The sequence below is a fragment of the Syzygium oleosum genome, unplaced genomic scaffold, assembly GCF_021117445.2.
Source record: "Syzygium oleosum isolate NSW1041296 unplaced genomic scaffold, Sole_v2.1 Sole_v2.02, whole genome shotgun sequence".
In the NCBI taxonomy this organism is placed as follows: domain Eukaryota; kingdom Viridiplantae; phylum Streptophyta; class Magnoliopsida; order Myrtales; family Myrtaceae; genus Syzygium; species Syzygium oleosum.
In genome coordinates, this window is record NW_026607486.1 from 18,654,061 (window position 1) to 18,681,746 (window position 27,686).

The following is a 27,686-nucleotide window of genomic DNA, read 5'->3' on the forward strand; positions in this document are numbered from 1 at the left end:
GTTCTTTGTGTGAAGACGGGCTTGAGTTCTAGCTTTCTAGCTTGGCCTTGTTTTTATAGGAAGAGTTTAGAAGAGAAGAGAGCTAAATGTTGCTTGCTGAAGATTACAATGCCCTCGATGTTTTCTAGACATGGTCGACTGCAACTTGGTTCCATGCGTTTGTTATGTCTTGCTCAAGCATAATGCCGTTCGCATTTAGTACGTTTTACAACTCTTGTCATACGAGCTGGTAATCGACCAAAAGCGTATAGACAGCTGACATGTCTAGACCTTTTTTTTTTTTTTGCTAAGATGGCATGTCTTGAACTTATCAAGCTATTACCTGTTTCTCGTTTTAACTTTTTTGTAGTTTTTCTTTTATATATGCACTGAAAATCCTAAAAGTTATCACGAAAATGTAATTGAATCCTAAAATTTACGAAAAATGCAATCAAATCCTAAAACTTATCAAATTGGTACTTCGAGTCCTTCCATTAACTCTGTCCATTTAGACTAACGAAAAATGCCGATGTTGCTTTTTAAATATTGTCCCTTTCTTATGTGGCAATGACGTGACTAAAACATGGAACGCTAGGCTAACACGACGTCGTTTTAGATTAAATTCTAATTTTCTAATCAAAATCTTAATCAAACAAAATAAAAAAAATATTTAAAAAACACAAAAAAAGGAGCCAAGGGCAAGGGCGGCCATAGCTGGGTGAGGGTTGTCGAGCCCTCGTCGAGATCTCGTCGGCCCTTTTTGGCAACGGGGGTGGCGGTGGCAAGGGCAGGCCCAGCTTTGGTTTTTTTTTTTTTTCCCTTTTTTGTGTTTTTTAAATATTTTTTTATTTTTTTAATTAAGATTTTAATTTAAAAAATTAGAATTTAATCCACGTCATTGCCGTGTTGGGAGAAAAAATATTAACAAAAGTCACGTCAGCATTTTCTATTAGTCTAAATGGATGAAATTAACGGAAGGACTCAATTGAATCAATTTAACAAGTTTTAGGACTTGATTGCACTTTTTATAGGTTTTAGGACTCAATTGCACTTTCGTGACAATTTTTAGAACTTATAGGACACGTATCCCTTATTTTTTTTGGTCAAACTTTTATGGGTTTCAAGTGTAAGTCCTTGAAGATGAAGACAACTGTTCATCGAAAAAGAGGATTATTTTGCCATTCCACATGTTTATCACATTTACCTTAGCCATCATCTACAAGAAGGTAATGGGCTTAAAAAATAGGTGAATACCCAATTCTCTTTCCTTATTATGGTTATCGATGAGTCATCTTTTGGTGAAAGTACAAAAAAAGTCGTAAACTTATTATATTGGTACCAATTCAGTCATAAACTTTCTAATTAAACCAATTTAGTCTATCTGACAATTTAGGTCGGAAATTGCTGAAATTGACACCGGCCATCTTACATGGCACGACCGGTGCTGACGTGGACAAAATTTATAATTTTTGATATTTTTTAATTACTTTTATTATTTTTTCTTTTCTTTTTATTTTTTTTCATTGTGGCTAGTGAGGGCTCGCCGGCCGTAGGCGAGGGTCGCCAAGCCCTCGAGGCCTTTGGCGAGGGTCAACTTTGTCCACGTTAGCATCGATCGTGCCATGTAGAATGGTTGACGTCCACGTCAGTAATTTCTAGCCTAAATTAGTCAAATGGACTCAGTTGATACTAATGTCAAAAACTTTATGATAAAATTGGTCCAATTGAAAAGTTTAGGACTAAATTGACATATGTACAATATATTTATGACTTTTTTGATATTTTTTCCGTCGTTTTTTATTTTTGAACTTCCAAGCAATTGTGTAAGCCGGAATAGTTCATTGATTTTCTCTTCATCAATGAACTCTTTCACCTTTTGCTCCAGATGACAAAATGTCGTGTAAGCTTTTGTCTACCCTTAGGAACTCAAGATGACAAAATGTCGTATAAGCTTTTACTCACTGACGGCAAGAGTTCACTTCTCCTGAAAGTATCAGCTCTAAATAAATAAAAGGGAAAAAACCACCAAAAACCCCAAACTTTCCCACTTGTGACACATTTACCCCGAATTTTTTTTTGTGACACTAAAAACCCCAAACTTTGTTATTTGTGACACATTTACCCCGATATACATTGTCCATGGGCATTTTCGTCTTTTTAGCTTTTTCTTTTTCTTTTTACTTTTTTTTTTCTTTCCGGCGAGGGGGCCCTCGCCGGCGTCGGCGAGGCCGCCCTCGCCGGCGTCGGGCGAGGCTCGCCCTCGCTCGCCCAGTGCGAGGGCGAGCCCCGCCCGACGCCGGCGAGGAGGGTGAGGAGGCGAGGCTCGCCGGCGTCGGGCGAGCCTCGCCACGGCTCGGGCGAGCCTCGCCCTCGCCGGGCGAGCGAGGGCGAGGCTCGCCCGACGCCGGCGAGGCTCGCCTCCTCGCCCTCCCTCGCCCTCCTCGCCCAAGCCTCGCCGGCCCTCGCCCTCCTCGCCCGGCGAGGGCGAGGCTCGCCCTCGCCCGGGCGAGCGAGGGCGAGGCTCGCCGGCGCCGGGCGAGCCTCGCCCGGCTCCGGGCGAGGAGGGCGAGGCTTGCCCGGCGCCGGCGAGGCTCGCCTCGCTCGCCCGGCGGCGAGCCTCGCCGGCGTCGGGCGGGCTCGCCCTCGCCTGGGCGAGCGAGGGCGAGCCGGCGAGGGCCCCCCTCGCCGGAAAGAAAAAAAAGTAAAAAGAAAAAGAAAAAGCTAAAAAGACGAAAATGCCCATGGACAATGTATATCGGGGTAAATGTGTCACAAATAACAAAGTTTGGGGTTTTTGGTGTCACAAAAAAAAGTTCGGGGTAAATGTGTCACAAGTGGGAAAGTTTGGGGTTTTTGGTGGTTTTTTCCCTAAATAAAAACATTGCATTGAAATACATATATAGTTAACTTTTTCCTTCTGCAGCGATGTCGGCATGCATGTGCCACGCAGTTTGTGGTTCTCTAACTATGATATGTACTAATGTCAATCCCACTTCCTGTCCAACGAAAGGATACGTCGGAAAAATAAAAATAAATTTACTTAAAATTCATCTCAACTTTAACATTAAATAACTTTTGAGGCCCATTTGAAATTTAAAGTTCGATGGTTTATAATAGTGAGTGACTTATCTTCAAATGTTTGACTTCACTTTATCTACTAATGTTAAATATTATTGTTTTTAATACATTTCGGGCCTGAAAAACCCGAAACGACCCAAATGGAGGGCCGATTTGGTCCCCTTTTTTGGGCCTTCTGTGGTCTTTTTTTTTTTGGCACCTCTACTGGATGTGGTGGCCTGTAAATATTCGTGTGGACCTTTCATTGAGACAAGTGTCACGAATTGGAGGTTTCGTGACCCAATGGACTGAAGAGATAGCCCGGATGATCGACAAGACTTGAAGTGTCTTGGGCTCTAGGGTTTTCATGAGGATTCCAAAATACTCCTAAGGATGGCTTGAGAAATGTATAATTGTATTTAAAATATTTCTTATATTTAATAGGTGAAAAGAGTAGATCTCCACCGTTTGATCAAGGGGCGATCAACGGTAATAATTGAGAAGCCTTATGTATGAATAATGGTGCTCTATCCCTCATTTGTATCATCAAACATTTAAGCGATAGAAGTACACTCTCTCACAGAGCTCTTTCTAAACACTTTCTCTCTTTATGATCCGTTTGTGATCCGAGTGGGCTAGTGAGCGAGCGATCATTCCTTGCGAAAAAGGCTTAGCTTAGGCATCCCAACGAACCAAAGGAAGTCCAAGTTGCCGCACGGTTTTCGATCTCAAGTTTTGGTCCGTAACAAGTGGTATTAGAGCAAGTAGAAGAAAGTTTGTTCAAAGAGATCGAGGAGCATATCAAGCGGTCATGATAATGTCGAATCAAGAAGTTGCCGATGTTGCCATTGTTGAAGAGGCTCCCCAAGAGAAGGTTGTCCAAGAGAGGGAAACCAACGGTAGAGCCAAGAAGAGGGCCATTTCGACTAATGTTATGTCCCCTCTCGAGAATGAAGGCCCCCAAGGTGGAGTTTGTGGATAGAATTGATGAGATGAAATAGCGAATCAATGAAGTCGAAGTGACGCTTCACCTCGAATTCACAACCATCGTGAACAAATCCTTGGTCCCCTTGCACTTGAAGGATGAATTTCTCGAAGCCACGATCGAGGCTTTATAGATGGAAGCCCTAGAGTTCAAAAAGAACAACTCCTACAAAGCCAAAGTCGAAGTTTTGAAATCGGAGGTCCAAGAACTCAAGACCCAAATAGTCTTGCTCGTGCAAGACTAGTATGGCGAACGGTGTCGTACCGTTCAAGTGGCACACCAGGTGGATCTGCCAAAACCCTGGGAGTTCAAGGGCAACCGGTCCACTAAAGAAGTGCACAACTTCTATTGGAGCATGCAACAATATTTCGGCGCCGTTGGCATTCGAGAGGAGATGACTAAGGTAAGAAATGTCTCTATGTTTCCAACCGATAATGCCATGCTTGGTGGCAAAATAGGTGTGATAAGACCAAGCGAGGCCAATAGCAAACTTCACAGCGTTCAACAAAAGGGCACGGTTTGGATTACGTGAAGGAGTTCACGGAACTCAAACTCCAAATTCCCAACTTAGAGGAGGAGGAAGCTCTCGTGGCGTTCATGGCTTGAAGCCTTGGGACCAACTCGAACTTAAAAGACGGGATGTCCGAAGTATCTCAAAAGCACTCACCGTAGCCGAGTCTCTTGCCGACTTCACCAAACCCAAATCTTTTACTTCCAAAGGAAATGGGAGGGCAATGGTTCACCATCACGATGAAGACTAGGAAGGCGAAGTTACCTACAGTCGAAGACGGGAAAGATCATGGGGAGACGGCTCTCCCAAACAACTCAACTAAAGGTGGAACAGACCCAAGGTGACTCTCACAAAGAAAGGGAGTATAAATCACCACCATTCCCTTGTTTCTTTTGCGACGGTCCTCATTGGTCCCTTTAAGAAAAACGAAGAATCAAAGCAAGAGAAGAGAGAAGTGCGGCTCAGAACCGTAAAGAATCTCTACTTCGTAAAGACTCAAGCATCACCTAAGAAGCTTCCAAGTACAAGTTTACTATTCGTGGAAGTCAAGGTTAATAACACAAAACTCTATGCCTTGGTGGACACAGATGCATCAAACATGTTCTTGTTGAGCGAAGCAACGAAGAGTTTGGGACTTCAAGTGGAACCAATTGGACATCGGTTCAACGGGGTCAACTTGGATGATGTACTGGCTGTTGGCATTGCTCGGAACGTGGAACAATACATCGGTGATTGGAGGGACAAATTTTCTATCGAGGTAATTCCGCTTGATGAATATGATCTTATTTTGGGTTGGAATTCTTTGATAGCACAAATGGCACGATCAATATGAGATTCAAGTCAATCGTTATCACCGACCCAAAATGCCCATTAGTGGTTCCAATGATCTTTTGGTTAGCGGAGACCAAGAGCATCTCCATGATGTGACTCGTGGACGAAAGGCCGAGAGTTGAAGGAACTCGTAGTTGAGTCGAAAGCGAAGCCACAACCTTTGGAGGGACCAAAGGTGAAGTTGGGGTGACTTACGCCAACTCAAAGTGAGATGCCGATCCATGTGCTTTTTCAGTGGAGAACTTGCCGAACAACATGGAATTGGCCAAACCGAAAAAGGAGTTGCTTGTGGAACGAGAGGGAATTCAAGAACCATGTAGCTGACAAGTCAAGAAGGGAAAGACCAAGCGGCATCGAAGACGGAAGAATTGCCAACGTTCGAGGGAACCGACAACCCAAGGGAAGGATGCGATTGTGCAAGTGAAGGACTTTGAGCTGAGAACGCCAAGGATGCCGCTCGAATGGGTGGGGGAGAATGTCATGAACCGGAGGTTTCGTGACCCAATCAACAGAAGAGATAGCCCGGATGATCGACAAGACTTGAAGTGTCTTTGGCTCTAGGGTTTCATAAGGATTCTAGAATACTCCTAAGAACGGTATGGTAGTTGGGAAGAGTAAATCTCCACCGCTTTGATTAAGGGGCGATCAACGGTAGTATTTGGAAGGCCTCGTTTGAGCAATAGAAGATATTCTCTCTCACAACTTCTGTAACAGCCCGAATTTCGATGTAATTTCGGGATCAATAAAACTGATATTATTTCGCATTTCATTTTAGTAAGTCTCGCCCAGAGCTGATCACTCTCGGGATACTAACCAATGGGGTAAGGCTAACTAGAGAACGGTACGTGGACCGGGGACCCTATCGTGAAACGGACACCGATCACGAGAGATACTGAGGGAATATTTTGGGCCAACGTGGGCCGATCTTAGGAAAGAGTAATTGATTGGGTTTAGCCAAGGCCAACGATGTACAATAGGGACGCAGGTGATTCTGTAAGACCGAAAGTACACGTGGCCAACCAGTCCTGAACTTGAACCGAAGGATCGTGACCTCTGGGACTAGTGATAATTTCTCATTCTCTCAATGATCGAGACCATTACGATACGGATAGCCCTAGATCGATACGCGTAACCTCTAAACAGCCGCCCGTTAGTGAGAGACCCTGAAATTGAAAGTTTAGCGAGTCTTGTTCACGGAATTGGGCTCGGATTTCGATGTCGATTTTCGAAGGCTTAAGAGACTATTTTTGGAAATCTGACGTCATATTACGCTGGCCACACACATTTGGAGTTAGTACGAGTAAAAATTGGAATTTTAGTCCGGGGGTGAAAAATTACGATTTTGCCCATGTGGGCGCCGGTGTTGGATTTTGAGGCCGTTTGAGGTTATTTTTCGAGGCCGATGCCATTTTTGGGTGGCCACGCTTACCAGGAGTCGTTTTGGACAAAAACTGGAATTTCGAAAAAAATTAGAAAAATAATATTATTTTATTCCCGAAACTTTGCAGTCGATTTTCGAGGGCTTGCGCGATGAATTTCGCGATTCCGACGCCATATTATGTTGGCCACACACATATGGAACACGTATGTGCGAAAATTAGAATTTCGGTTCGGGATCGGAAAATTACGAAAATGCCCCTAGGCCATTTTTGGACAATTCCGAATTTAGAAAATTTTTGGGGTTCTAACCGAGGTGAGTTAACTTAATTCAGGTCTGGCCAGCCCTTGGTTTGGGACAAATGACCATTTTAACCCTAAATTATTGGATATGGATTAATCTTGGCCATTGGATCAAGGGCAAAATTGTCCAAATGGCCAAGATTTTGACACTTGGACTCCACTTAGACCATCTTTGACCTATTTGACCAGACCCTCTCTCTCTCCTCTCAGCCTATTCGGTCATTTCCCCCGTGCAATTTCTTCTTCTTCTCCGTTTCTTGTTCTGCAGTTCCGTTTCTGCATTTTCTGGTACTGTTCACGCCGGAACAGTACTAGCCGGAGCTGCTGGCCGCCCACCAGCTGTCGCCACAGCACCCTTGGACCTCCCTCTCACCTGTTCAGCCACCACAGCCCCGGTTTTAGTCCAGAACAGCCTTCTCTCTCTCTTTTTCTCTCTTCCCGTTCTGCAAACAGTACCGCCGGAGCTTCGTCGGAGCTCCGATCGCCATTCCGTCGAAGCCCAGACGTCCAGCACGTCCGTACGTCCCCGTACGTCACCGTCCATACGGTGTCCGTACGGGGGTGGTACTGTAGCTATCCGTACGGTCCGTACGCGTCGCCGGAATGTGCCGCCGGTTCTACTGTTCACCAGTGATCGGCCGCCGTTCCTCATCGTCGTGGTTCAAGATTAAGTGAGTAAAATTCCTAAACCAGGATTAGGACTGATAGTCCGTTTTTCTGGACTGGTTTAGGGATGCTAGTACTGGCAGTGAAAAATAGTGTACCGATTGATAGGAATTATTATCGGGAAAATTGTGGTGAATCATTGAGGATTTATTGGGGAGAGTAATTAGATTAAATGACCAATTTAGGAGCCCGTTGGAAAATTATCGGGTATGTCCGGATTGACTGGTGGTACGTAATTTGTACTTAAGTGTGATTAATTGTGTACTGCCATATCGCTTGTTGTGTGGCTGATTATTGTGGTGTGCGATTGGCCACTGTTTGGCTTGCAATTACTTATTGATTTGTGAATCGCACGTTAGGCCACACGGTATTAATTGGGCCAATTGAGCACGTGTTGTGATATTGAGTGTTTGAATTATGTTGGTGCTCGTGGTGCATTACATTGCATAACATAGACACGCATTGTGTATGCCAAGAGTGAGGCATGTGATGAAATTGTGCGAGAATGCGTGTCTGCCATGAGCATGTGATCACCTAAAATACCCTGAAGCTTTTTACGCTGAGTTCAGATAATAATGAGTTGTGTGATCGCCTAAGGGCCTCCGGGTCGTGACCTTCGGGTCGATACCGTCCTCATGCACTTTGAAGCAGGACGATGTCCGGTACGTCCGGAAGGCGACCATCCTCATGCACTTTGAAGCAGGCTCTGGTTCGCAAGGAGAACAGTGTTGCGCCTCATGCACTTTGAAGCAGGCTAGAGACACTGGGCCAGATCGGTTGCTGCGCCTCATGCACTTTGAAGCAGGCTAGACGCACCGGGCCGTGAAAAATTAATGACTCGAGTCGTAATAATAATGAATTGGGCAAGTGTGCCAATGTGGGCCAGTGGGCCGGAGAAATGCGCATGACATGTCGACGACATTTGCATGCATGAACATGCATAGACTGGCATACGAAGGTGTGAGAATCAGTGCATGAGCATGTGATTGGCATACGGGTGATCATGCGTGCCACGTATGTGCCATGATTATTATATGTTGATCCGTCTAACTTGCAGGGTCTGAGAATGGTTTGATTATTGTCGTGTTGTGATTATAAATATTTGTTTCCGGTCAGGAGATTGCATGCTAGCCTAGTCTCGGTTTAGGGGTTGAACTTACTGAGATTTATCTCACGGTTGTGTAAACCGAAACATTTCAGACCCCCAGCTGTAGGATGCCAAGGACACCACCTCTTTTTGGGATACCGCATCATATCCAGCGGTTGTCTAGCGTACATCCCTGTGAAGACGGAGCAGCCTATGTGAGATATTACTCGGTTTTGTTGTAAATGTGGGGGAGGATTACTACCACACCCAGGAGTACGTGGCTTGGTATTATAGGGGGGGCTGACGGCGTGACCGGACCCCCACTTTTGATCGAGTAGCTGCTGGTGTGTGCTTTTCACTGTCGTTGTATAGTTGAAGGTTGTAAAAAGTTTTCTATGGCAATGCTAATGTATATATATTTTCACGGTTGTTTGATTGCTGGCTGTTCTACCTTGGTCTCATGTGTTTATTTGTATGGGTGTGTGTGTATATATATATATATATATATATATATATATTTATATACGTGCTTCCGTATGCGATTGATCTCTGATTGGGTGTTGGGTCGGCGACGTTTCCTGGGAACATTGCACCATAATCGACCATGATGGGATGTTGCGTTCCAGTGGGGTACGGGGCGTGACAACTTCTCTCTCTAAACACATTCTCTCTCTAAAATCCAAGTGGGCTAGTGAGCAAGCAATCGATCCTTCGGAAAATTGCTTAGCTTAGGCATTCCAACAAGCCAAAGGAAGCCTATGTTGCGGCATGATTCGCGACCTCGAGCGTTGGCCCATGACACAAAGGATCTTATTAGTTTAATAGTTGAGAAACTAATGGTGACTTTTGGGTTCGTTTGTTTCGCGGAAAATGAATAGTTTAGAAAATATTTTCCTAAAAATAATCGTTTGCATCGCTTAAAAAAATAAATGAATAAAAAATAGTTTTTTCATCTACGAAAATGTTATGCTTCAACAATATCAATTAAAACAGTATACTAATTGTACCCTAATAATTTGAGTTTCGAAAGTAATTGACATTCGTCCAACCAAATTTTTTCATGCTTGGGGATGGATACTGGACTTGATGGCAAATGTGGGCATTGAACAAAAAGAAACGGAAAAATGACACAAAGAGTCCCTGAACTTTGACTAAATATCTAATTTGATCCATGAACTTTTAATTTGTTCAATATAGTCCCTGAAGTTTAGCATAATGTTCAATTTGGCCCCTGAACTTTTAATCTGTTCAATGTGGTCCATGAACTTTTAGTACATATTCAATTTAGTCCCTGAACTATTTGAAAATGTTCAATGTAGTCCTTCCATTAATTCAAGTTCAAGAACTATATTGAACATTTTCAAATAGTTCGGGGACTAAATTGAACATCGACTAAAAGTCCATGGACCACATTGAACAGATTAAAAGTTCATGGACCAAATTAAACATTAGGCTAAAGTTCAGGGACTATATTGAATAAATTAAAAGTTCAGGGATCAAATTGCACATTGAATTAAAGTTCAAGGTCTGTTTGTGTCATTATCCCAAAAGAAATTGTATATGCTTGAGAAGGGGAAAGAAAAGATAGGCAGTCAATTGACTTTGATTTATACCACTTGGTGGTGTTCATACATTTGTGTTAGCAAAGTCAAATCTTATACAAAATAAATGGGGGTAGATCAGTACATCATCAAACTTGCTTTATTAAAAAAAATTTCAACACTTCAGCTTTTTAAAATATAAATTTGCAGGAATAAAGATCGCATTGTTTTATTAGAAGTTGACCTCTCTCTGTCTCCCTCGCTCTCTCTTTCTCATGCTTTGGTGGGTGGGGGTGCAAGACCAGCCTTCAGTGCTTGAATGGTGGTGACACTAGTATTGAAAGATTTAGCCAGGATCCCGTCGTCGATGTTGGTCTCGAACACGGCCACAGGGACCGACACTAATCCCGCGCTCGCGCTCCCGAACGCGGAGACTGCCACCGCGAAGTCGGTCTGATTAAAATTGTACTGAAAGTGGACAAGCCCCTTGGGGAATATGAACATGTCACCAGCTTGGAGGGTCTGAGTGAAGAGCTTGTTGGTCGTGTCGACGAACCCGACCTGCAGCGACCCGTATGTGAGGAACAGGAGCTCCGATCCGCGGGGGTGCGTGTGTGGGGGGTTCACCGAGCTGGCCGGGAATTGGAGGAGTGCAAACGAGACGCCCTTCTAGAGCAGGGAACTCCTTTGCGCTTGCTTTGGTCACTGTAAACGCGGTCGGGGGATTGGACCCCAAGATGGACCTCATGCCGGTGAACGTGAAGAAGTTGCCATCGATGTTACTGATGTTGACGTTCGGGGGGACCACAAAGTCGGTGAGAATGTCGGGATCGCCGGCGCTCGTAAAGCCGAAAAGGGACAAACTGAGGACTAATGCCACGACGAGCTTATACTTAGCCATGATGGACACTTTGAAGCTCATAAATATGAACTTTTGTGTTCTTTGTGTGAAGACAGGCTTGAGTTCTAGCTTTCTAACTTGGCCTTCTTTTTATAGGAAGAGTTTCTTGAGAGAAGAGAGCTAAGCGTTGCTCGCTGAAGATTACAATGCCCTCGTTGTTTTCTAGACAGGATCAAATAATTAGAGTAATGACAGCAACTTGGTTCCATGCTTCGTTATGTCTTGCTCAAGCATAATGCCGAGATATTCGCATAGAAGACATGTTGCAACTCTGTTATACACGCTAATGATTGACCAAAAGCGACATATCTTGAACTTATTAAGCTGTTGCCTGTCTGTTGTTTTAACTTATATGGTTTCAAGTTCAAGTCCTTGAGAATGAAGACAGCCGGTTGTCAAAAAAGAGGATTATTTTGCCATTCAACGCACGTTAATCACATTTACCTTGGTCACCATCTATAAGAACGTAATGGGCGTCAAAAATAGCTGAATCCCCATTTCTCTTTCCTTATTGTGGTTATCGATGAGTTATCTTCAAGTATGAAACTTCCAAGTAATCGTGTAAGCTGGAATAGTTCATTGATTTTCTCTTCATCAATGAAAATTTCAGCTTTTGCTCAAGATGACAAAATGTCGAATAAGCTTTTAACTACCCTTAGGACCTCAAGATGACAAGATGTCATATAAGCTTTTGCTCGCAGGAGTTTTTTTTTTTTGTTGGGTCGAAACTGAAAGCAAGAGTTCACTTATCATAAAAGGATCAGTTCTAAATAAATAAAAACATTGCACTGAAATAAATATACAGTTAACTTTTTTCTTCTACGGCGATGTCGGCATGCATGTGCCATGCAGTTTGTGGTTCTCAAACTATGATCGGTACTAATGTCAATCCGGAATTTAAGAATCAGTTGATCAAGATGCATCCAATTGGAGGTTTCTGGAAATCCTCTCGGCTTTTTTATCAATCGAACCAATGTATCCGATGGAACGAAACTCCATGTGACACTCTAATTGTAGCATTGACATAGTCAGGATGATCCCATGTTGCTTGTATGAAAATATGATCCAGATTGCTCCACTACTACGACATTATAGATAGAAATTCTACTCTTAATATTACTTTTTCCTTTCTCTGGATATTTTTTAATCAAGATGTAAATATTGGATTACCCATGTGCCTCAGAATTCTAAGAATCAACGATTATCTGCAATTTCCCTTATTTTTTGTGAATCGGAAATTCCTTCGTAATGCGTTGCTTATGATAAGTTCCTACTACCTAGCTTCAGATTATTAGTCCGGCATGATTCATCATCACCACAGCCACAATGTACTTATGGGCTCATCTGAACTGATTCTTGATTAGCAGACCCACGCACTCGATGAGGTATTATGCAGTTTGAAGTCATGCATGCCCAGGACAGACATGAGTCGATAACCAAGTCTTTAGCTGTGTTCATTTACCTTTCGGATATAAGGTAGGCGCCCCCATTAGTGCTCCCAGTATTAATAAGATGAATATTTGTGATGTGCAGTCCTTCTAAACTGATGTGTACTCTAGGAAAGTAAATGCTTTTGATCTTGAATCAAAATAATGACAAGAAGCCTTGCATGCTTTATCTAAGTGAGATTAGAATGTAGAAGGTTATATATGTCTTGTTTTTCCTTCTGTGATGAGCCTCAACCTCTCTAGCAATCATTCCTCAATTGTAGTACTCTTTCAAAGTATACTGTCTATGATTATGGTAAAAAAATGGAGAAAGAACAGGAAGAAAGTAGTGAAATGTTGATAAAATGTAAGCAATAGCTGATCAAATGAAGTTGCTTGACAATACACCTAGAGTAACTGACAAGTCCACGAAATGAATCAGATTTTCAAACCCAGTGACAGCACCACCTGTTGGTAGATACTAGATATTAGATAGGACACGGATTCCACATGGTGTTGCATAGAGATCACTCCTTTGCCGGCTCGAATCCAGAAAGCTGAAGGCTTCAAGAGTTGAAAAATATTGGGCAACTCTTTGAGGGAAAAAGGCGGGTTAGCTTGTGAAGTTCATTTCTGCCATTTAAGGGACGCCTCATCTCAAATGATATATACTGCAAGAACCTGGAATTTTTTTCCCTTTGCGACAGTTTGTGTTGTTAAGCCATAACTTTGTATGAAAAAAGATCACATCATGTCTCCATTTGGAGTTAAAAGTTTATATATTTCAAGTTCAAGAGCACTAGACACTGTTGAAAAGGCCTTACAAACTTCAAATCACTTGTTTAGTAGGGTAATTACATAGAAAATACTACATTAACCAATCCAATGTGAACAAAAAAAACAATTAAGACAGATCAAATGAAACAGCTTTAGTTTTATTACTTCATCCAATGAAACATTCGATAGAAAGAGAATGAATTCATTAGTGTTTTTGCCTTCCTCTCTTAGGCCTTGGGCGGTATAAGCCCACGTTTGAGAGTGTGAATGGTGGGAACGGTCGTCTTAAATGACTTGGCCAAGATCCTGCTGTTGATGCCGGTGGAGAATACAGTTGTAGGAAGCGAGACAGTTCCAGCGCTTGCACTGCCAAATCCAGAAATGGCTACTGCGTAATCTGTTGCATTAGCATTATACTGGTAGTGAACCAGTCCTTTGGGAAATATGAACATGTCGCCGGCCTGAAGGGTCTGAGTGAAGAGCTTGTTGGTCGTGTCAACAAATCCGACCTCCAGTGATCCATAAAGAAGGAACAGGAGCTCCGATGCACGAGGATGCGTGTGTGGCGGGTTGACTGAGCCGGCCGAGTACTCAAGAACTGCCATCGAGACACTCTGCCCGTTGAGAGCCGGGAACTCCGCTAGGCTTGCTTTCGTTACTTTGAAAGCTGTAGGAGGATCTATCGGCACAACAGCTCTCATGCCGGTGAATGTGAAGAAGTTTCCATCAACTGTGGTAATATTCTGTGGGACTAGGAAATCAGTTGTGATGTCTGGATCACTAGCACTCGCCATTTGGAGGGCGGACAAAGTGAGGACAAATGCCATGAAAAATCCATGCTTGAGGACTGGAGAGGCCATGCTAAGAAAATTGGTGGTGGCGGATAGAGCTTCTGGGCTATTTGTTCTGATGACTTAGCTTGAATGATGAATTTCAGCCTAGAGCATCTTTTTATATTGGGTTAGCTGAGAGAGGACAAGAGACTGTGAACTGCATCAAGCTGGAGAGACAGCAACTGTTTATGGAAACTACTATGCCCTCGTAAACTTTACAAGATAAGCATAATCCTAGTATATTTGCACAATAAGCATATTATGACCAAAGGGACCATAAATATGAGAACGAAATCACGTGTCTTGCAAATTTTCCTGAGAATTACCCTTATGCTGATATAACTTAATCTGAAACCGAAGAACTCAGTAGGAATTGGTAAAACTTCAATCACGGTGCTTTAACCATTATAGTGAACGAGGCCAAAGAAAATTGAGCCATTTAAATTAATTTGACTTGTTCCTAGCTGAAACTTATGTATTCCTACTTGCTCACGCAGAAGATGCTGTTCCTCTACATATTATTCTTCTTAGATGAACTTCGTGCCTCTTGAACCCTGACATAGTTTGGCTTGGCACAAGGGAAAAAAATAAGCAAGGGAAGAAAATAAAAGAATTCCAAGAAGTGTACTAAGAACAGGTTTCTGATTGTAGCTAACGTGCAGCATTATTCTCGTTTTTTGGCTCCTTATTTCAGTCTCTCTGTTCTGTAATACCCAATAGTGCAATGCAGCATCTCCTCTCTGTTTATTCAACTTGTGACCTCTTCAGAACTTTTTCAATTTCTGGATGCTACATGAGTGGACTACTACATATACAACGAGAGTGGCAAGACCTAACGACTAATTCATTGCAGCCAACAAGGCAAAACATGTAGATAGATAAATCAACTGATGCAATTCATAGGAGACGCAAAACGGATGGACCATAATGGATTAACCAAAGGCAAGAGCTATGGTAAGCTCCTTTATGTAAGCTAGAAAAGATAAACAGCCACTTTGAACATGTTAGAAACCTTAACAAGCAGGACATTATTTTTCGGCAGTTATCATCAGTAGTTGCAGAATGACCACCAATTCGAGCTCTTGCTGCTTGGACCGCCTCTCTCTTAAATTCTATTGTTCATGTAACGTGAGTTTGTGCATTGCGAAAAAGGGAATGAGCCTTCTTCGCATGCCTGCAGCAGAAGAACCAAAGCAGAAGCAGATGCACTGAACCAACTACTTCAGATTCCTTAACACTGATCTTATGCATCTATCTGGCTGTCTGCCCAAAGAGCAAAAAGGACAGAAATTTGGATTTCGCATCAAGCTGAATGGCATGATAGAGTTCTCCTTATGGCTGTTAAAATCATCCAACACACAATTAGGGTGAGTTGAAGGTGTGACCAAGATAGGTATAAAATTTGTGCAATCCAGTCACTGTTCATTTACAAGTCTTGCGAGATCCATATCGAATAGCGCTTCATCTGATCAACACAATGAGCTAACAAGTCTAAATATTTCATCACATAGACTGGCAAACCGAATTGGAAGTGAATATAGATTCAATTCAACACGAGGGCCTATGCTTTAATTTCTGGATAATCTAGAGGCACAAGCGTGGAGACAGGCCATTAAGCCTTTTCTTCTACTTTTAGTTTGTGCAGTGCGAAGAGGGGAACCCATAAGAAGAAGAAGATTGCACAGCAGCTCTTTGAAATAAGAAGACCGTGTAGCTTGTGAAGCTTATTTCCGTCACTACATGGAGGCTTCATCTCAAAGGATGCTTGGATCTGCACTCCAAGAGAAAGAGTTTTTTTTCCCCTTTTCCTAAGTCCGACATCAGTGTGTAGTTAAGCCCTTACTTCGTATTTAGAAGATAACATCATGTCTCCTTTGGGAGATAAGGTCTACGTATTTCAAGTTCAGGAGCAATAGAACGCGACAGAAATGTGCAAAACTGTTGCTCGGTGGCCTCATCAACTTCAAATCGCTTGTTTGGTAATGATAGAAAATTCTATATTAAGCAATGCAATGTGAACAACAAAAAATTCAGTTTAGAGTGACCAAATGAAACATTCAATTAGAAGACAATGAATCGACTATATTATTATTTTGTGCTCCTCTCTTAGGCCTTGGGTGGTGTAAGCCCAAGTTTGAGAGCTTCAATGGTGGAGACGGTCGTCTTGAATGACTTGGCCAAGATCCCGCTGTCGATGCCAGTGGTGAATACACTTGAAGGAAGCGAGACGGTTCCAGCGCTCGCGCTACCAAATGCAGAAAAGGCTATAGCAATGTCCGTCGCATTAGCATTATACTGGTAGTGAACCAGTCCTTTCGGAAATATGAACATGTCCCCCGATTGGAGCGTCTGTGTGAAGAGCTTGTTGGCCGTGTCGACGACTCCGACCTCGAGAGACCCATACAGGAGGAAGTGGAGCTCGGAAGCACGGGGATGCATGTGTGGCGGGCTGACTGAGCCGGCCGAGTACTCGAGAACTGCCATTGAGACACTCTGGCCGTTAAGAGCCGGGAATTCTGCCGCGCTTGCTTTCGTCACTTTGAAAGCCGTAGAAAGATCCATCGAAATGAGAGCTCTCATTCCAGTGAAGGTGAAGAAGTTCCCGTCCACTGCTGTGACGTTTGGCGGGACGACAAAATCGCTCGTGATGTCCGGGTCGCCCGCGCTTGTCATTTGGAAGACGGACAGAGCGAGGACTAATGCAATGAAGAACTCATGCTTGAAGGCAGGAGAGGCCATGGTAAAACTTGAAGGTGCGGTGGAAAATATTTGTACTATGGATGTTAGAAGAGAGAATGGTTTTATAGAGTTCTAATGCTGATTTGGGATGTCATAGTAAACTACAACCGAAGCCGGAGAGACGGCTATATTGTTTTTTGCAAACTCCAATGTCCTCGTATACTTCACAAAGATATGGTCCATTATTGGACAACAATGTGAGCTCTGTTTTATATACTGTTTTCGTTCAAGCTTAATGTCATGCATGGAGATTAATATGACCAGAGGAAGCAAAAGCGTGAAAATAACTACTTGCCAGTTGTCATATGTAAGATTAGCTGAGACGTACTCACATGCCATTATAAACTTGCGGCGTACTCTTATAGGGCAAGTAGTATGAAAAATCATAGCTCTACCCTTTTTATGAGTTTTGTGTATGGATATTGTAAGTTCTGAATGAATTTTTATAACCAAACAGAGGGCATTAGTTACATGAACAATCCATCCGTGACCCGAGTCTTAGTAAAGACTGGTGTGTAAGAACTTCCGAGCTTCAGGCATTGCACCCGCACGACGTACAGCTCGAGAGCCTCCGGTCATACATCAGTGGGATGAAGATGATGAAATATGTTTCACGTGAAACAAAAGAAGTACGAATTTGAATCAAAGGTTGTGCCGTTTCCCCTCGGGCCAAAGCCAAAAGATAGCAAGAAGCACATAACAAATCAACTCTTCCGATTCATAGACGAAATAAACGGATGTAATCCTGATTCCTGATTGTATTATTTTCCAAGAGAAGCAAAAGGAAACCGACTAACAACCAAGCTTTAAGTATTACAAGCTCACAAAAACAGCATCACTCTTAGTAGACCGAATCCGATATTAACAAGAGAATTATTCTGTACAAGAAGCGACTCCCAGGACAAGTTTATTTGCATACTTATTATTCGCCTGCGGACACCCCCGCTTCATCAGGAGTTAAAGATCAAGCTCTCAAGCAGTACGAGCCTCTTCAGGTTTCTGCAAAAGGGCAAAAGAAGAGGCAGATAAGAAAAAATGTAAAAATCCTGGAAGATTTCTTCAAAACCATTTTATGCACATAGAGCACTGTCAGCAATAAGAACAGGGTCCGGGTTTGCATCGTCGGCATGGTTCGAATTGTATGATTCCATTCAAGTCATCTACTGAGTTATCGGGCTAGAAGGTGTGGATGGGATACGTGCAAGAAGTGTTAGATTTCGTCAAGAGTCCATCTGATTCGTGATCAACAACAATCCATCTACTAAATCCTATGGGCAAACAATTTTATATTAGTGACAAGGTAGCTGAAACTCGCCCCGACCGGATGACCTACAGAGACTCGTGATGTGAATTGGATGTGGTTCTAGACTCGATTTTAACAAGGACCTCGAACTTTGAGACCGAGAAGGCGACGAGCTCCTCCTATACAGAGGAGTATTAGCAGCTTCAGGCTATCAAATATCAACTAGCCACAGGAAGACAACACCATCTGATATTCACTCGACTGACCCACAAACCCGCATCTCAATCTCGCCCGACAAATCATCCGCGCAGTCTGCGTAGTTCCGGGAACGTAGCGAAGGACACGACGGGGCGCAATTCTAAGACGAGCCCTCCGAAAATTCGGGTTTTATATGATGGACAGTCCCTATTGACTCTCTCTCTTTGGTTTCTTGTTATGTGTGTGTGTCTGTACTGTGGAATAGAAAGGCGCGCCAAGGATCTTCAGACATGTACCTTGTCAGCACCCTCCTTCTCTTTCTCGGCCTTCTCTTTCTCGGCCTTCCTCCTCTGCTTCTCCATCCTCTCCCTCTCCATTTTCTTCAGAGACACCCACCAAGAAAGGAATTCGTCAGAGCACAGCCGGAGCAACATATATATATATATATATATATATATATATATATATATATATATAAGGAAACCGCTAGAGACCAAAACCCACCAACGAACGAACCACAACAACCCAAGATTCTTACACGCAAAACCGGCGAAGTTAAGCTCAAGCAACAAAAAGGGAAAGGAGATACCTGGATGTAGACCTTCTCGGCAGCGAGTTCCTCATCGCTCAGGATCCTCCCCTGGCCGGAGCTCATGTACCGAGTCGCTCCTCGAGACGAGTCCTTGAACCGAATCAAGCTCGCTCGCCTGGCCGCCGCTGCTCTCATCGCCATCTCCTTCGCTTCCCTTCTAGCTCCTGCTCTGCGTGCTGCTCAAGGCGTGAAAGAAAAAAAAAACACTCTAGAAGCGCAGCGTCATATCGCCCGGATAATCGGGTCGAGCGGTAGCGGGTTCGGGTCGTCCACCGAAAGCGATTTCTCGAGAAACCGGAGCGGAGTTCCCGGCGGCGCGCGCCGGTAGACCCGCGGCCGGGTGCGAAAGTACGACGTTGGCCCTCCTCGAGAGGCGGTTCCGCTTTCGGTGGGTGGGGGCGGGGATGGGGGTTTTGGTCAATTCGGCTGAACGGATAGGTACGAAAAGTTGAACTGTGTAGTTTATTGGGAGAAATATATAAATAGATTCGCCCTTATCCGGATAAGAGAGCAACTTGAAGGGAGGGGCAGAAAATGTGAATCGGTCAAAATCGCGGGGGCATCGCGTGTAAATATGTTTCGGGCCTTTTCTGGGCATGGGTTTGGCCCATTCCAAATGGATCCTCCGTTTGTCCGACCCGTTAGCCGTCTCGACTAACCGGATCCAGCGCAGAACACGACTGCAGCAAAAGAGTGAACTTTTTCCTTCGATTTGTCGCACTCCGGAGCGAGCTCGTTTCTGGCGGGAAGGAGCAGGAGGAAGAGGCGGAGGCAACGTCGGAGTTGGGAACATGGGATCCGAAGCTCCGGTTCCGAAATGGGGTTCGAAGCCTTGCATCATGGGCATCGACGAAGCGGGCCGTGGCCCTGTTCTTGGTTCGCTTTCTCTCGTGTTTTTTTTTCTTTCCTGTGAATTTCTCTGTGGGTTTGGTTCGATGCGGTGGCCGATGGTCTGGGTGTGTTTTTCTGTGCTGATGCGTTGCGTCGGCAGGTCCCATGGTGTACGGGTGCTTGTACTGTGCTCGATCGTATCAGAAGACACTCTCCACTCTCAACTTCGCAGGTTTCCGATCGCTTGAAATGCTTCCTTTTCATTATTCTTCTCCCTTTCTGGTGAAGGCATGGTACCGTGATGTGAAATGGCTGATATAGATTGAGTTTGTTTTTTCTCCGAAAAGATCATTGTTTTGATTTTTTAACGAATATATGGAATAACATGAGTTTTGTTGGATTAATCTACGATTATACTGGTAATGTGGACGACTTGATCTTCGCCTTTGTTGATTGGGGTTGTCAGCTTCAGTCTAAGTAACTCGATGCTTTGGGTACCGGTTGTTGAACTTTGATCGCGAAATATATTTTCAACATTTTGGTGGAGAGACTTTAGCTCTATGAAACACTTGCTCCATCTGGACTATGCTTGTGCGAAACTCACAAATACAGTTTTCTCAAGGACACTTTATTATCCGGTAGCTCGCGGAAGAATGCACTTGCTTGACCTTGCAATACAATCAAGTAATTGAAAACCTTCCGCAGCACGACAGTTTCTAATTTAACTGGTTTACAATTCGTTTTGGTATACCTGCAGATTCGAAGACATTAAAAGAAGAGAAGAGGGAGGAATTATTTGAAAATCTAAAGGCTGATGAATCAATTGGCTGGGCTGTTGATGTCATAGACCCACGAGAGCTTTCATCTAAAATGCTAAGGAAGTAAGCAACATATGTATATGATTTATTTATTTTCTTTCATACCAGTCTGCTATCTACGAGGGACCTGAACATTTTGATCGGTGGCAGAAATAAGATCAATCTCAATGAAATATCACATGACTCTGCAATGGGACTTGTCTCCAGGGTGCTCAATATGGGTGTTCTTCTAACCGAGGTAAATTCTTCAGAAGATTTTTGCTTCCAATGTTACCATGCTAACAGTGATCAGTCCTTATTGTTTAAAGGGTTGGTTAGCATTTGGTTATCTGGATAGCGGAGTTTGAAAATCATCAGTCCAGCCAAATCATTTATTATGAGGAGTTGAAGACTAAAGAGAGAATAAGTGGGAAAATACAAAGAAGGAAACAAAAAGAAGCATCTAGAAAGATGCCGGCAATTCATGATTCTACTGGGAAAGGAAATATCTATAGTTCTGTAAGATTAGTTTGCAAATTGGTACACGGAGTTAGTTGTGTGGGTTTGTATGCTTTGTGGAGCATCTTTCACCATATTCCCTTTAATTTCGATAACACCAGAAAGTATGCTTCCTTGCCTTGCTTTGCTCCTTAGACGTGTGTTTCCAAAAATGAGTGAGAGATGTTCCACCATCAGTCTTTTAAAATAAACCATCATCATGCGACAATAATCCAGGAACGAGATTTTAGTAGAGAAAACTACGGGTGCTGTTCTACTGGATGATCGTTGCTAAAACATAATTACAAGTTGCAACTGAACATGAAATGTTCATTGACAGGTACCAATTAGCTTGTAAATTGTGAAATTTCATTAAGGTGGTTCCCCAGAATTAAATCCAAATCGCCCCACTGGCTCTCGACCACCAATGTTAAGCTTATACTTGACCTTTACTTAAAAAGGTTGCTTGAGGAATCATGCCACACAGAGTTCAAGAGTGTAAAGGTGTTGTTCTTTCTAGTGACTTTTGCTTTGAATACTTCTAAGCAACGGTCATAGTTCTCCTTTGTGAAGTAGAAGCCCATGCGATCAATAGACCTCACTTCATTAGTGGATAATCAGATCCTTCCAAGCATGGTAGTGTAAAACTGGTTTAAAGCGACTAAATGTGACCATGATGTGACGTTTTCATGAAGCTTGTAACTGCATGCTTTCAGGTTTATGTTGATACTGTCGGAGATGCTGAAAAATATAGAGTAAAGCTTTCTGAAAGATTTCCAGGGGTCAAATTTGTGGTTGCAAAGAAGGCTGATAGTCTTTATCCAGTTGTTAGTGGAGCAAGCATAGTCGCAAAAGTGAGTAACTTGATTTATATTATAGTTTGTCAAATCAAGACTCATCTCAAGCCCTTTGATGCATCATTTCTCCTTTTTTCTTTTAATACATGAAGGTCACGAGAGACAGAGCCTTGCGTGGATGGTTGCTTGAGGAAACAGCTGAAAACATGCATAAGGAGTTTGGTTCCGGATATCCTGGAGGTAAAGAGAAATACAGGCTGTCTTTACTGATTTTATAAGAAATCTGTACTTCTCTGAAACTTCATACTCAGCATGGACTTCTCTGAGAGATCTGCTTGCGGTTGGTTTGTCGCAGACCCCGAAACGAAGGCATGGTTGGAACAACATAAACACTCGGTTTTTGGGTTCCCAAGTCTCGTCCGCTTCAGTTGGGCTACATGCACGGCATACTACAAGGAGTTTGTTGAAGTCGCATGGTGAGTCTTTGTTCTGTGCTCTCTCATCAATTCCTTACGCGTCTATCCATCTGGATCTGCTATGCACTGTTTCCTTTCTGAAACCAATGAACAGCTACAATGCTGTGTGTATTTGCAAAATAACTTTTGATTTGGGGTAAATGCCCAATTTTTAAGACCCCTGGGGCCATCTTAAGTGGATGAATTTGTCTTGTACAACACTCGACTCCCACAGCAGGGATCCTCCATACTGCTGACTCCATTCAGTGAAAAAAGAAGTTCTTGTTTTTTGTCATTATTTGGGTAGGACTTAGGTATTCAGTCTTCTCTGTCGGTTAGGTAACTGCAATTATGAAAACCTCTAAGCATTACATCTGCCCTTCCTATTCAAAACCATGAGAATAGAAACGCACAGTCGCGATGCTCAAACTGTCATATTTTCACCTCCCTGTAGGGAATCTGATCAAGTGGATGAAGATGATTTCAATGGAAGTAATGGCAAGAGACAGGTGAAGCTGAGCAGTCTTGGTTTTACATCGAAGAGGAAGATAGAAGAGACAGAATCAAGTGGCAGAGGTCGCTGCAAATTCTTTCAAAGCCGAAAACTCCAGCAACTCACTCACTTCTGAGAAAGGCTGATGACTATCGTGAGGACAACTGAGGTTCCTTTGGTTAGATATGTTTGTTTTGCAGCGGCAAGTCAACTTGATGAGTAAGAAAGTGAGGTTTCACTTGATGAGTAAGAAAGTGAGGTTTCCTAAACAACGCCGTTCTTTCTCTCTAGCAGCAAGGTATAGTTCCTTGACTCGTTGCGCCAAGAATGAACTCTCGGGGAAATTCTCGGATCCTTATTCGACTGTAAGTTGAGAAGATTAGCGTTTTAAGCTAAAACCGATTTGCCTCGAACAGGAACGTGCAGTGTAACACTTAATGATTGGGATCTCCAGGAGACATTGTTCAACAATGTCCTGAGCATATAGCTGTTGTGGTTGTTGTACGGGGATTGAGATTTTGATGGATCTGAGCACTGCTTTCTTTCTGCAGCTTCCACCTTGGAAACTAATGGCTGGACAATTAACGTCAAATTCAGCAAGTTTTCTTAAAGAATCGAATCTCATGGCTTCTTCGTTTGGTTGGCAATCTCTAGCTAAAATGCATGTACAATTGTGTTACTGAAATACTTCAGCCTATTATAATCACAAGAAAAGAGAAAAAAAAAATAATTTCTTCGGCTTATGCGATCGGAATGTTTTGCAAATCTATCTTCTTTTGAGAGATAGATAACATGGGATGTTACAGATTTGCAGTTACCAACATATGCTCTAGTGCAACAAAACGACTTCGGTAAGCCCCATCTTTGGTAAAGCTGAATTTCATTAGCTCTCAGCCTTCGGATCAGAATTTGTCTATTGCCAGCCGTCGGATCGAGCACGGCAAAATCTCGCCGTGCATCAGGCCGCGGCCCACTCGACAAGAGGATACGATACGCCCAAGCCCAGTCCACAGAGCCTTAGAAGAGGCCTTTTTGGGCCGAGTACTCGTAGCTGGGCCCAAAAGTTCAGGCCCAGCCCGCTCGCCCGTCGCGCATGAAACCCTAGTCGTCTTCTTCCCACCTTTCCCCGTATAAAAACGAGAAATCACCGGCTCTTCTTCCTCCAAGCTATCACCGCCGAGAGCTCCCGCCGCGCGCTTTCCTCCGATCTCGACCGACCCGAGAGACCAGCTCTGGTCCTTCATGGTAAGAACCGGCGTGATGATGATGATGATGCCAATCTCCCGTACTTCGTAGTGCACGAGTCTTACGACGTCGAGGCATTCATGGCGAAAAAAGATCATTCGTCGAGTTCGTTTCGGAGTTCATATCGATCTTCCGATGTGCCGAGTGGTTTTTCCTTGTGCGCGCCGTGGCAGCAGCTTGTGGTTTTGGTTTGATGTCGTTCGCTGACGTTGCTGGCTTTCTTTCATGGGTGTGTTTTTTTTTGGTAGGCACCGAAGAAGGAGAAGGCTCCTCCCCCGTCTTCGAAGCCAGCTAAATCCGGCGGAGGGAAGCAAAAAAAGAAGGTCAATTCTGTCTTCCTTTCTATCTGGGCATTCGTGTTCTGAGCTCATTCGTTGAAGCTGGGATGTGGGGTTTCTGCTATGCGCATTTGGTTATTCTAGAAAAGTAGCTCATCGTGGGCGTTGTCCTAACTATCATCATTGCCTCTCAATTTAGTCAAAGGACCCACCTTTTGATGCCGTTTAACTGCGAGAACTTGTCTTATATACCGCGGTCGCATTCTAAGTTGTTTAGTTCACTGCTGCGTGAGAGAAGCATTATGTGATGTTTGTTCTGTTCTGTTCGGGTCATCAGTGAGGTTGGACCAGTTTTGCATACTGGGGCTTCTATTATATGTGCAAATCTAATCAATGACTGAAGTTTTTTAGCTCTTATATTGTTAATCAAAGTGCAAGGCTGCTAGTTTTCATAGCAAAGTGAGGATAGTTTCTGCCAGTTAAGCACAGAATATCTGGGGTTTTACTGCATCCCTTATATTTCGATTGTGATTGATGAATTTACTTTATTTCTGTAAAGGCGTTAAGGGTTCTTTTTTATATATATGTTTCTGTGTCTTTACGTAGTTTGGCTTCAGCTTCAGGCTGCAGTTATTACTGGATGTCCGTGTGTGACCTTGTAAGATCATTTTGTGCAGAAATGGAGCAAAGGAAAGCAAAAGGAGAAGGTAAACAACATGGTGCTCTTTGATCAGGCAACGTATGACAAACTTCTCAGTGAAGTTCCCAAGTACAAGCTTATCACTCCTTCCATCTTATCAGACAGATTGAGGGTATGCTTACGTCAGCTTTCTTGTTTAATCTATGCTGCAGTTCCCTCTGCGGCTTTCATTATGGTAGTAAAAAAAAAATGTTACTGCTGCTTTTATTTGTTGCTCAATGGCTTAGAAAAACGGCTTCCTCTGTTAAGTGTATATGCTTTGCTAGGAATATATTGGACTTTAGTAGCAGTAACTTTTTGTTGTTGCTATTGAGCCTAGAAGCTGCTTGATGTACTTAAGCACAAGTTCTGCTTAAGTTGTTTGTGCCATTCCCTTTTGCAAGGATGTTGAATGACAATGTTTAACCAATATCCTATTGGGCCATTAAGTGATTTGTTGGCCCCCATGTCTGCAATGGAATCTGTTCTGTTCTATGGTTAAATGTTATCCCTTGTGGAGGCTTAGTCATTGGGGGTTTAATTCTCTTCCTTTTCCTTATCATCACCATTTCTCTCTTTTAGATATGTTGCTCCGTGCTTTTGTTTGTTGTAATCATTTATTAGAGCCTGGTAGACCATGACTAGTTCTTGTTCCCATGTTGATGGATCGCCTGCCATGATGAACATGTGAAGTGTATGTTACATGTAAAATGTTAGTCATTAACATCTCAATGTTCTGGCATTTTTTATGTTATAGGTCAATGGTTCACTGGCACGTAGAGCAATCAAGGACTTAATGGCGAGAGGTCTTATTAGGATGATAAGTGCTCACGCCAGCCAGCAGATCTACACAAGGGCCACCAACACCTAATATAGAAACATTGCCTTGATAGATTAATGTTTTCTCTTTCAGCTTCCAATTAGTGGGGCTAGTCGAGGGCGAACCAGTTTTGCTTTTCGCATTGAAGTTTTTGATTGCCGCTTCAGTATCATTCATTTGAGCTCTTGTTTTTAGTTAAGGGGGTTAGTCGATCATTGTTTCATTTTCCTGTTCTGGAATGATATTATTTGAGCCATTCGAACAGCCAATTTGAGGTATCTCCGCCGCATTAAGCTCTTACAACTAGTCAAGAGAAACCATGTGGGCAGGAGATATTAATAAGATAAGTTTCAATCTTGAAATGTCCAATGTTTCTTGTTTCAGCTGGATGATGCATCACCGAGTGATGGATTGGACATCTTGTTCCATTACATGCATCATGAATGGTTCGGATACACCACAATATCGTCTTACCTGCAATGTGACATGCGTTAGCTTTTTAACAAGCGAATTCCTACACTAACATCCTATGGTGAAAGAAGGTAAACATACACCACTTGCGAAATTAGGATGCGGATGAGTTCGAATGTAACAACTACTGGAAGCTTAATCCTGTCTGAATGAATGCAGCGTGCTGTCCTCTATATTAAGGTTTTGTGGTTCGATTTGTGACTAATTTCATAATGTCTTCCAGTATAATGGCAAGCGCATCTCTAATGAGCTTGCAGCCCTTGTCCCCTCGTTCAGTCCTCCAATGACTCTCGAACATATGGTCAGTGAACTGGTGAAAATGAACTTCTAGTTTTGGTTTCCAATGGTGAAAGATGAGTTTTGGTCGTGAAGGGTTTATTACCGTACTTCAGAGCTCGCGGTTTATGCATTTTCAACCGATGCTTTGAATTCGGATTACTAAAACCATACCGCAAGAGAGCTGAATATGAAAGGCTACGTTTGTGGCTTGGAATCGTTCTATCGGAATTGATCGCTGGCCTCGCTGCAGTATAACAACAGGGCGATGATCAGGTTCGCATAAGCAACGTCGTCCACAATAGGTTCATGATCAATCCAATGATTTCAGAGAACAATTTTTTTGCAGCGAATCAGCTCTAAAAGCAAACCAAGTTGCGATGGCGTGCATTTCCCTTGACCCTATTGGAAGGTCGAAAATAAGCTAATTTGAAAATGCATATAGAAATTGAAACCGTGCAACAAGTTGAAAGCGGTCTGATAAATTTGAGTATGCAATTGAGATCTTGGCTTATCTCGAAAATACCTGCTATCATTCGACGGACCCCGAACAAGGTCGTCTTAAACGGGTATCACGAACTTTGAAGAGATATCTGACAGCTAAAATGGACTCAGGGTGTATGCACCCAGCCTACCTGCTAATTTCTCTTGATTAACAGGCGCAAACATATGCTCTTGCCATCTTTAAGACAAACTTTATACGCTGTATCCTATACCTTCATGTTCAATGTTACCTTGATGACAGCGGAATAATCTCCGGTTTCATGCTCTATTTCTCCATTCACTTTTCTGGAACTGAAGTTCATGTTCAACCAAGTCATATTCTTATATAATGTCTTCATTTTCAACTGTCAAATTTCCACCTTTTGTAATTTCAAAGGAGTATTTCAGGTACTATAAGGATTAATACAACCGATTTCTTGCTTCGAAAAGTTTGCAGCTACCGATCAGACATGAGTCATGCTCGGAACGCTTTCTCGATTCATCCGTGAACCTTTG

General features: G+C 43.0%; 5 protein-coding genes and 1 pseudogene across 5 annotated transcripts; 2 read left to right on the forward strand and 4 right to left on the reverse strand.

The window, feature by feature from the left end:
• Window positions 1-10,552: 10,552 nt before the first annotated feature.
• Window positions 10,553-11,249, reverse strand: LOC115672974 (germin-like protein 9-3; annotated as a pseudogene).
• Window positions 11,250-13,669: 2,420 nt separating this feature from the next.
• On the reverse strand, window positions 13,670-14,302 carry LOC115672970 (germin-like protein 9-3). Its single transcript, XM_030594974.1, has one exon. The coding sequence runs from the start codon at window positions 14,300-14,302 to the stop codon at window positions 13,670-13,672; it is 633 nt and encodes a 210-aa protein (XP_030450834.1).
• A 2,079-nt stretch (window positions 14,303-16,381) lies between these two features.
• LOC115672971 (germin-like protein 9-3) lies at window positions 16,382-17,561 on the reverse strand. The gene has a single exon (XM_030594976.2). The coding sequence runs from the start codon at window positions 17,012-17,014 to the stop codon at window positions 16,382-16,384; it is 633 nt and encodes a 210-aa protein (XP_030450836.1). The 5' UTR covers window positions 17,015-17,561.
• A 150-nt stretch (window positions 17,562-17,711) lies between these two features.
• Window positions 17,712-19,247, reverse strand: LOC115672973 (uncharacterized protein At2g27730, mitochondrial). The gene is made up of 3 exons (XM_030594978.2): window positions 19,045-19,247; window positions 18,752-18,835; window positions 17,712-18,013 (listed from the first exon to the last, which is right to left on the reverse strand). Exons 1-3 carry the CDS (start codon window positions 19,186-19,188, stop codon window positions 17,987-17,989), a joined length of 255 nt encoding a protein of 84 aa, XP_030450838.1. The 5' UTR covers window positions 19,189-19,247; the 3' UTR covers window positions 17,712-17,986.
• A 448-nt stretch (window positions 19,248-19,695) lies between these two features.
• Window positions 19,696-23,149, forward strand: LOC115672969 (ribonuclease H2 subunit A). Its single transcript, XM_030594973.2, has 8 exons — window positions 19,696-19,923; window positions 20,039-20,110; window positions 20,636-20,759; window positions 20,847-20,934; window positions 21,890-22,027; window positions 22,123-22,210; window positions 22,326-22,446; window positions 22,880-23,149. The coding sequence occupies exons 1-8, from the start codon at window positions 19,839-19,841 to the stop codon at window positions 23,052-23,054; spliced, it is 891 nt and encodes a 296-aa protein (XP_030450833.1). The 5' UTR covers window positions 19,696-19,838; the 3' UTR covers window positions 23,055-23,149.
• An 856-nt stretch (window positions 23,150-24,005) lies between these two features.
• Window positions 24,006-26,309, forward strand: LOC115672972 (40S ribosomal protein S25-like). The gene is made up of 4 exons (XM_030594977.2): window positions 24,006-24,163; window positions 24,412-24,486; window positions 25,119-25,253; window positions 25,878-26,309. Exons 1-4 carry the CDS (start codon window positions 24,161-24,163, stop codon window positions 25,989-25,991), a joined length of 327 nt encoding a protein of 108 aa, XP_030450837.1. The 5' UTR covers window positions 24,006-24,160; the 3' UTR covers window positions 25,992-26,309.
• Window positions 26,310-27,686: the final 1,377 nt, after the last annotated feature.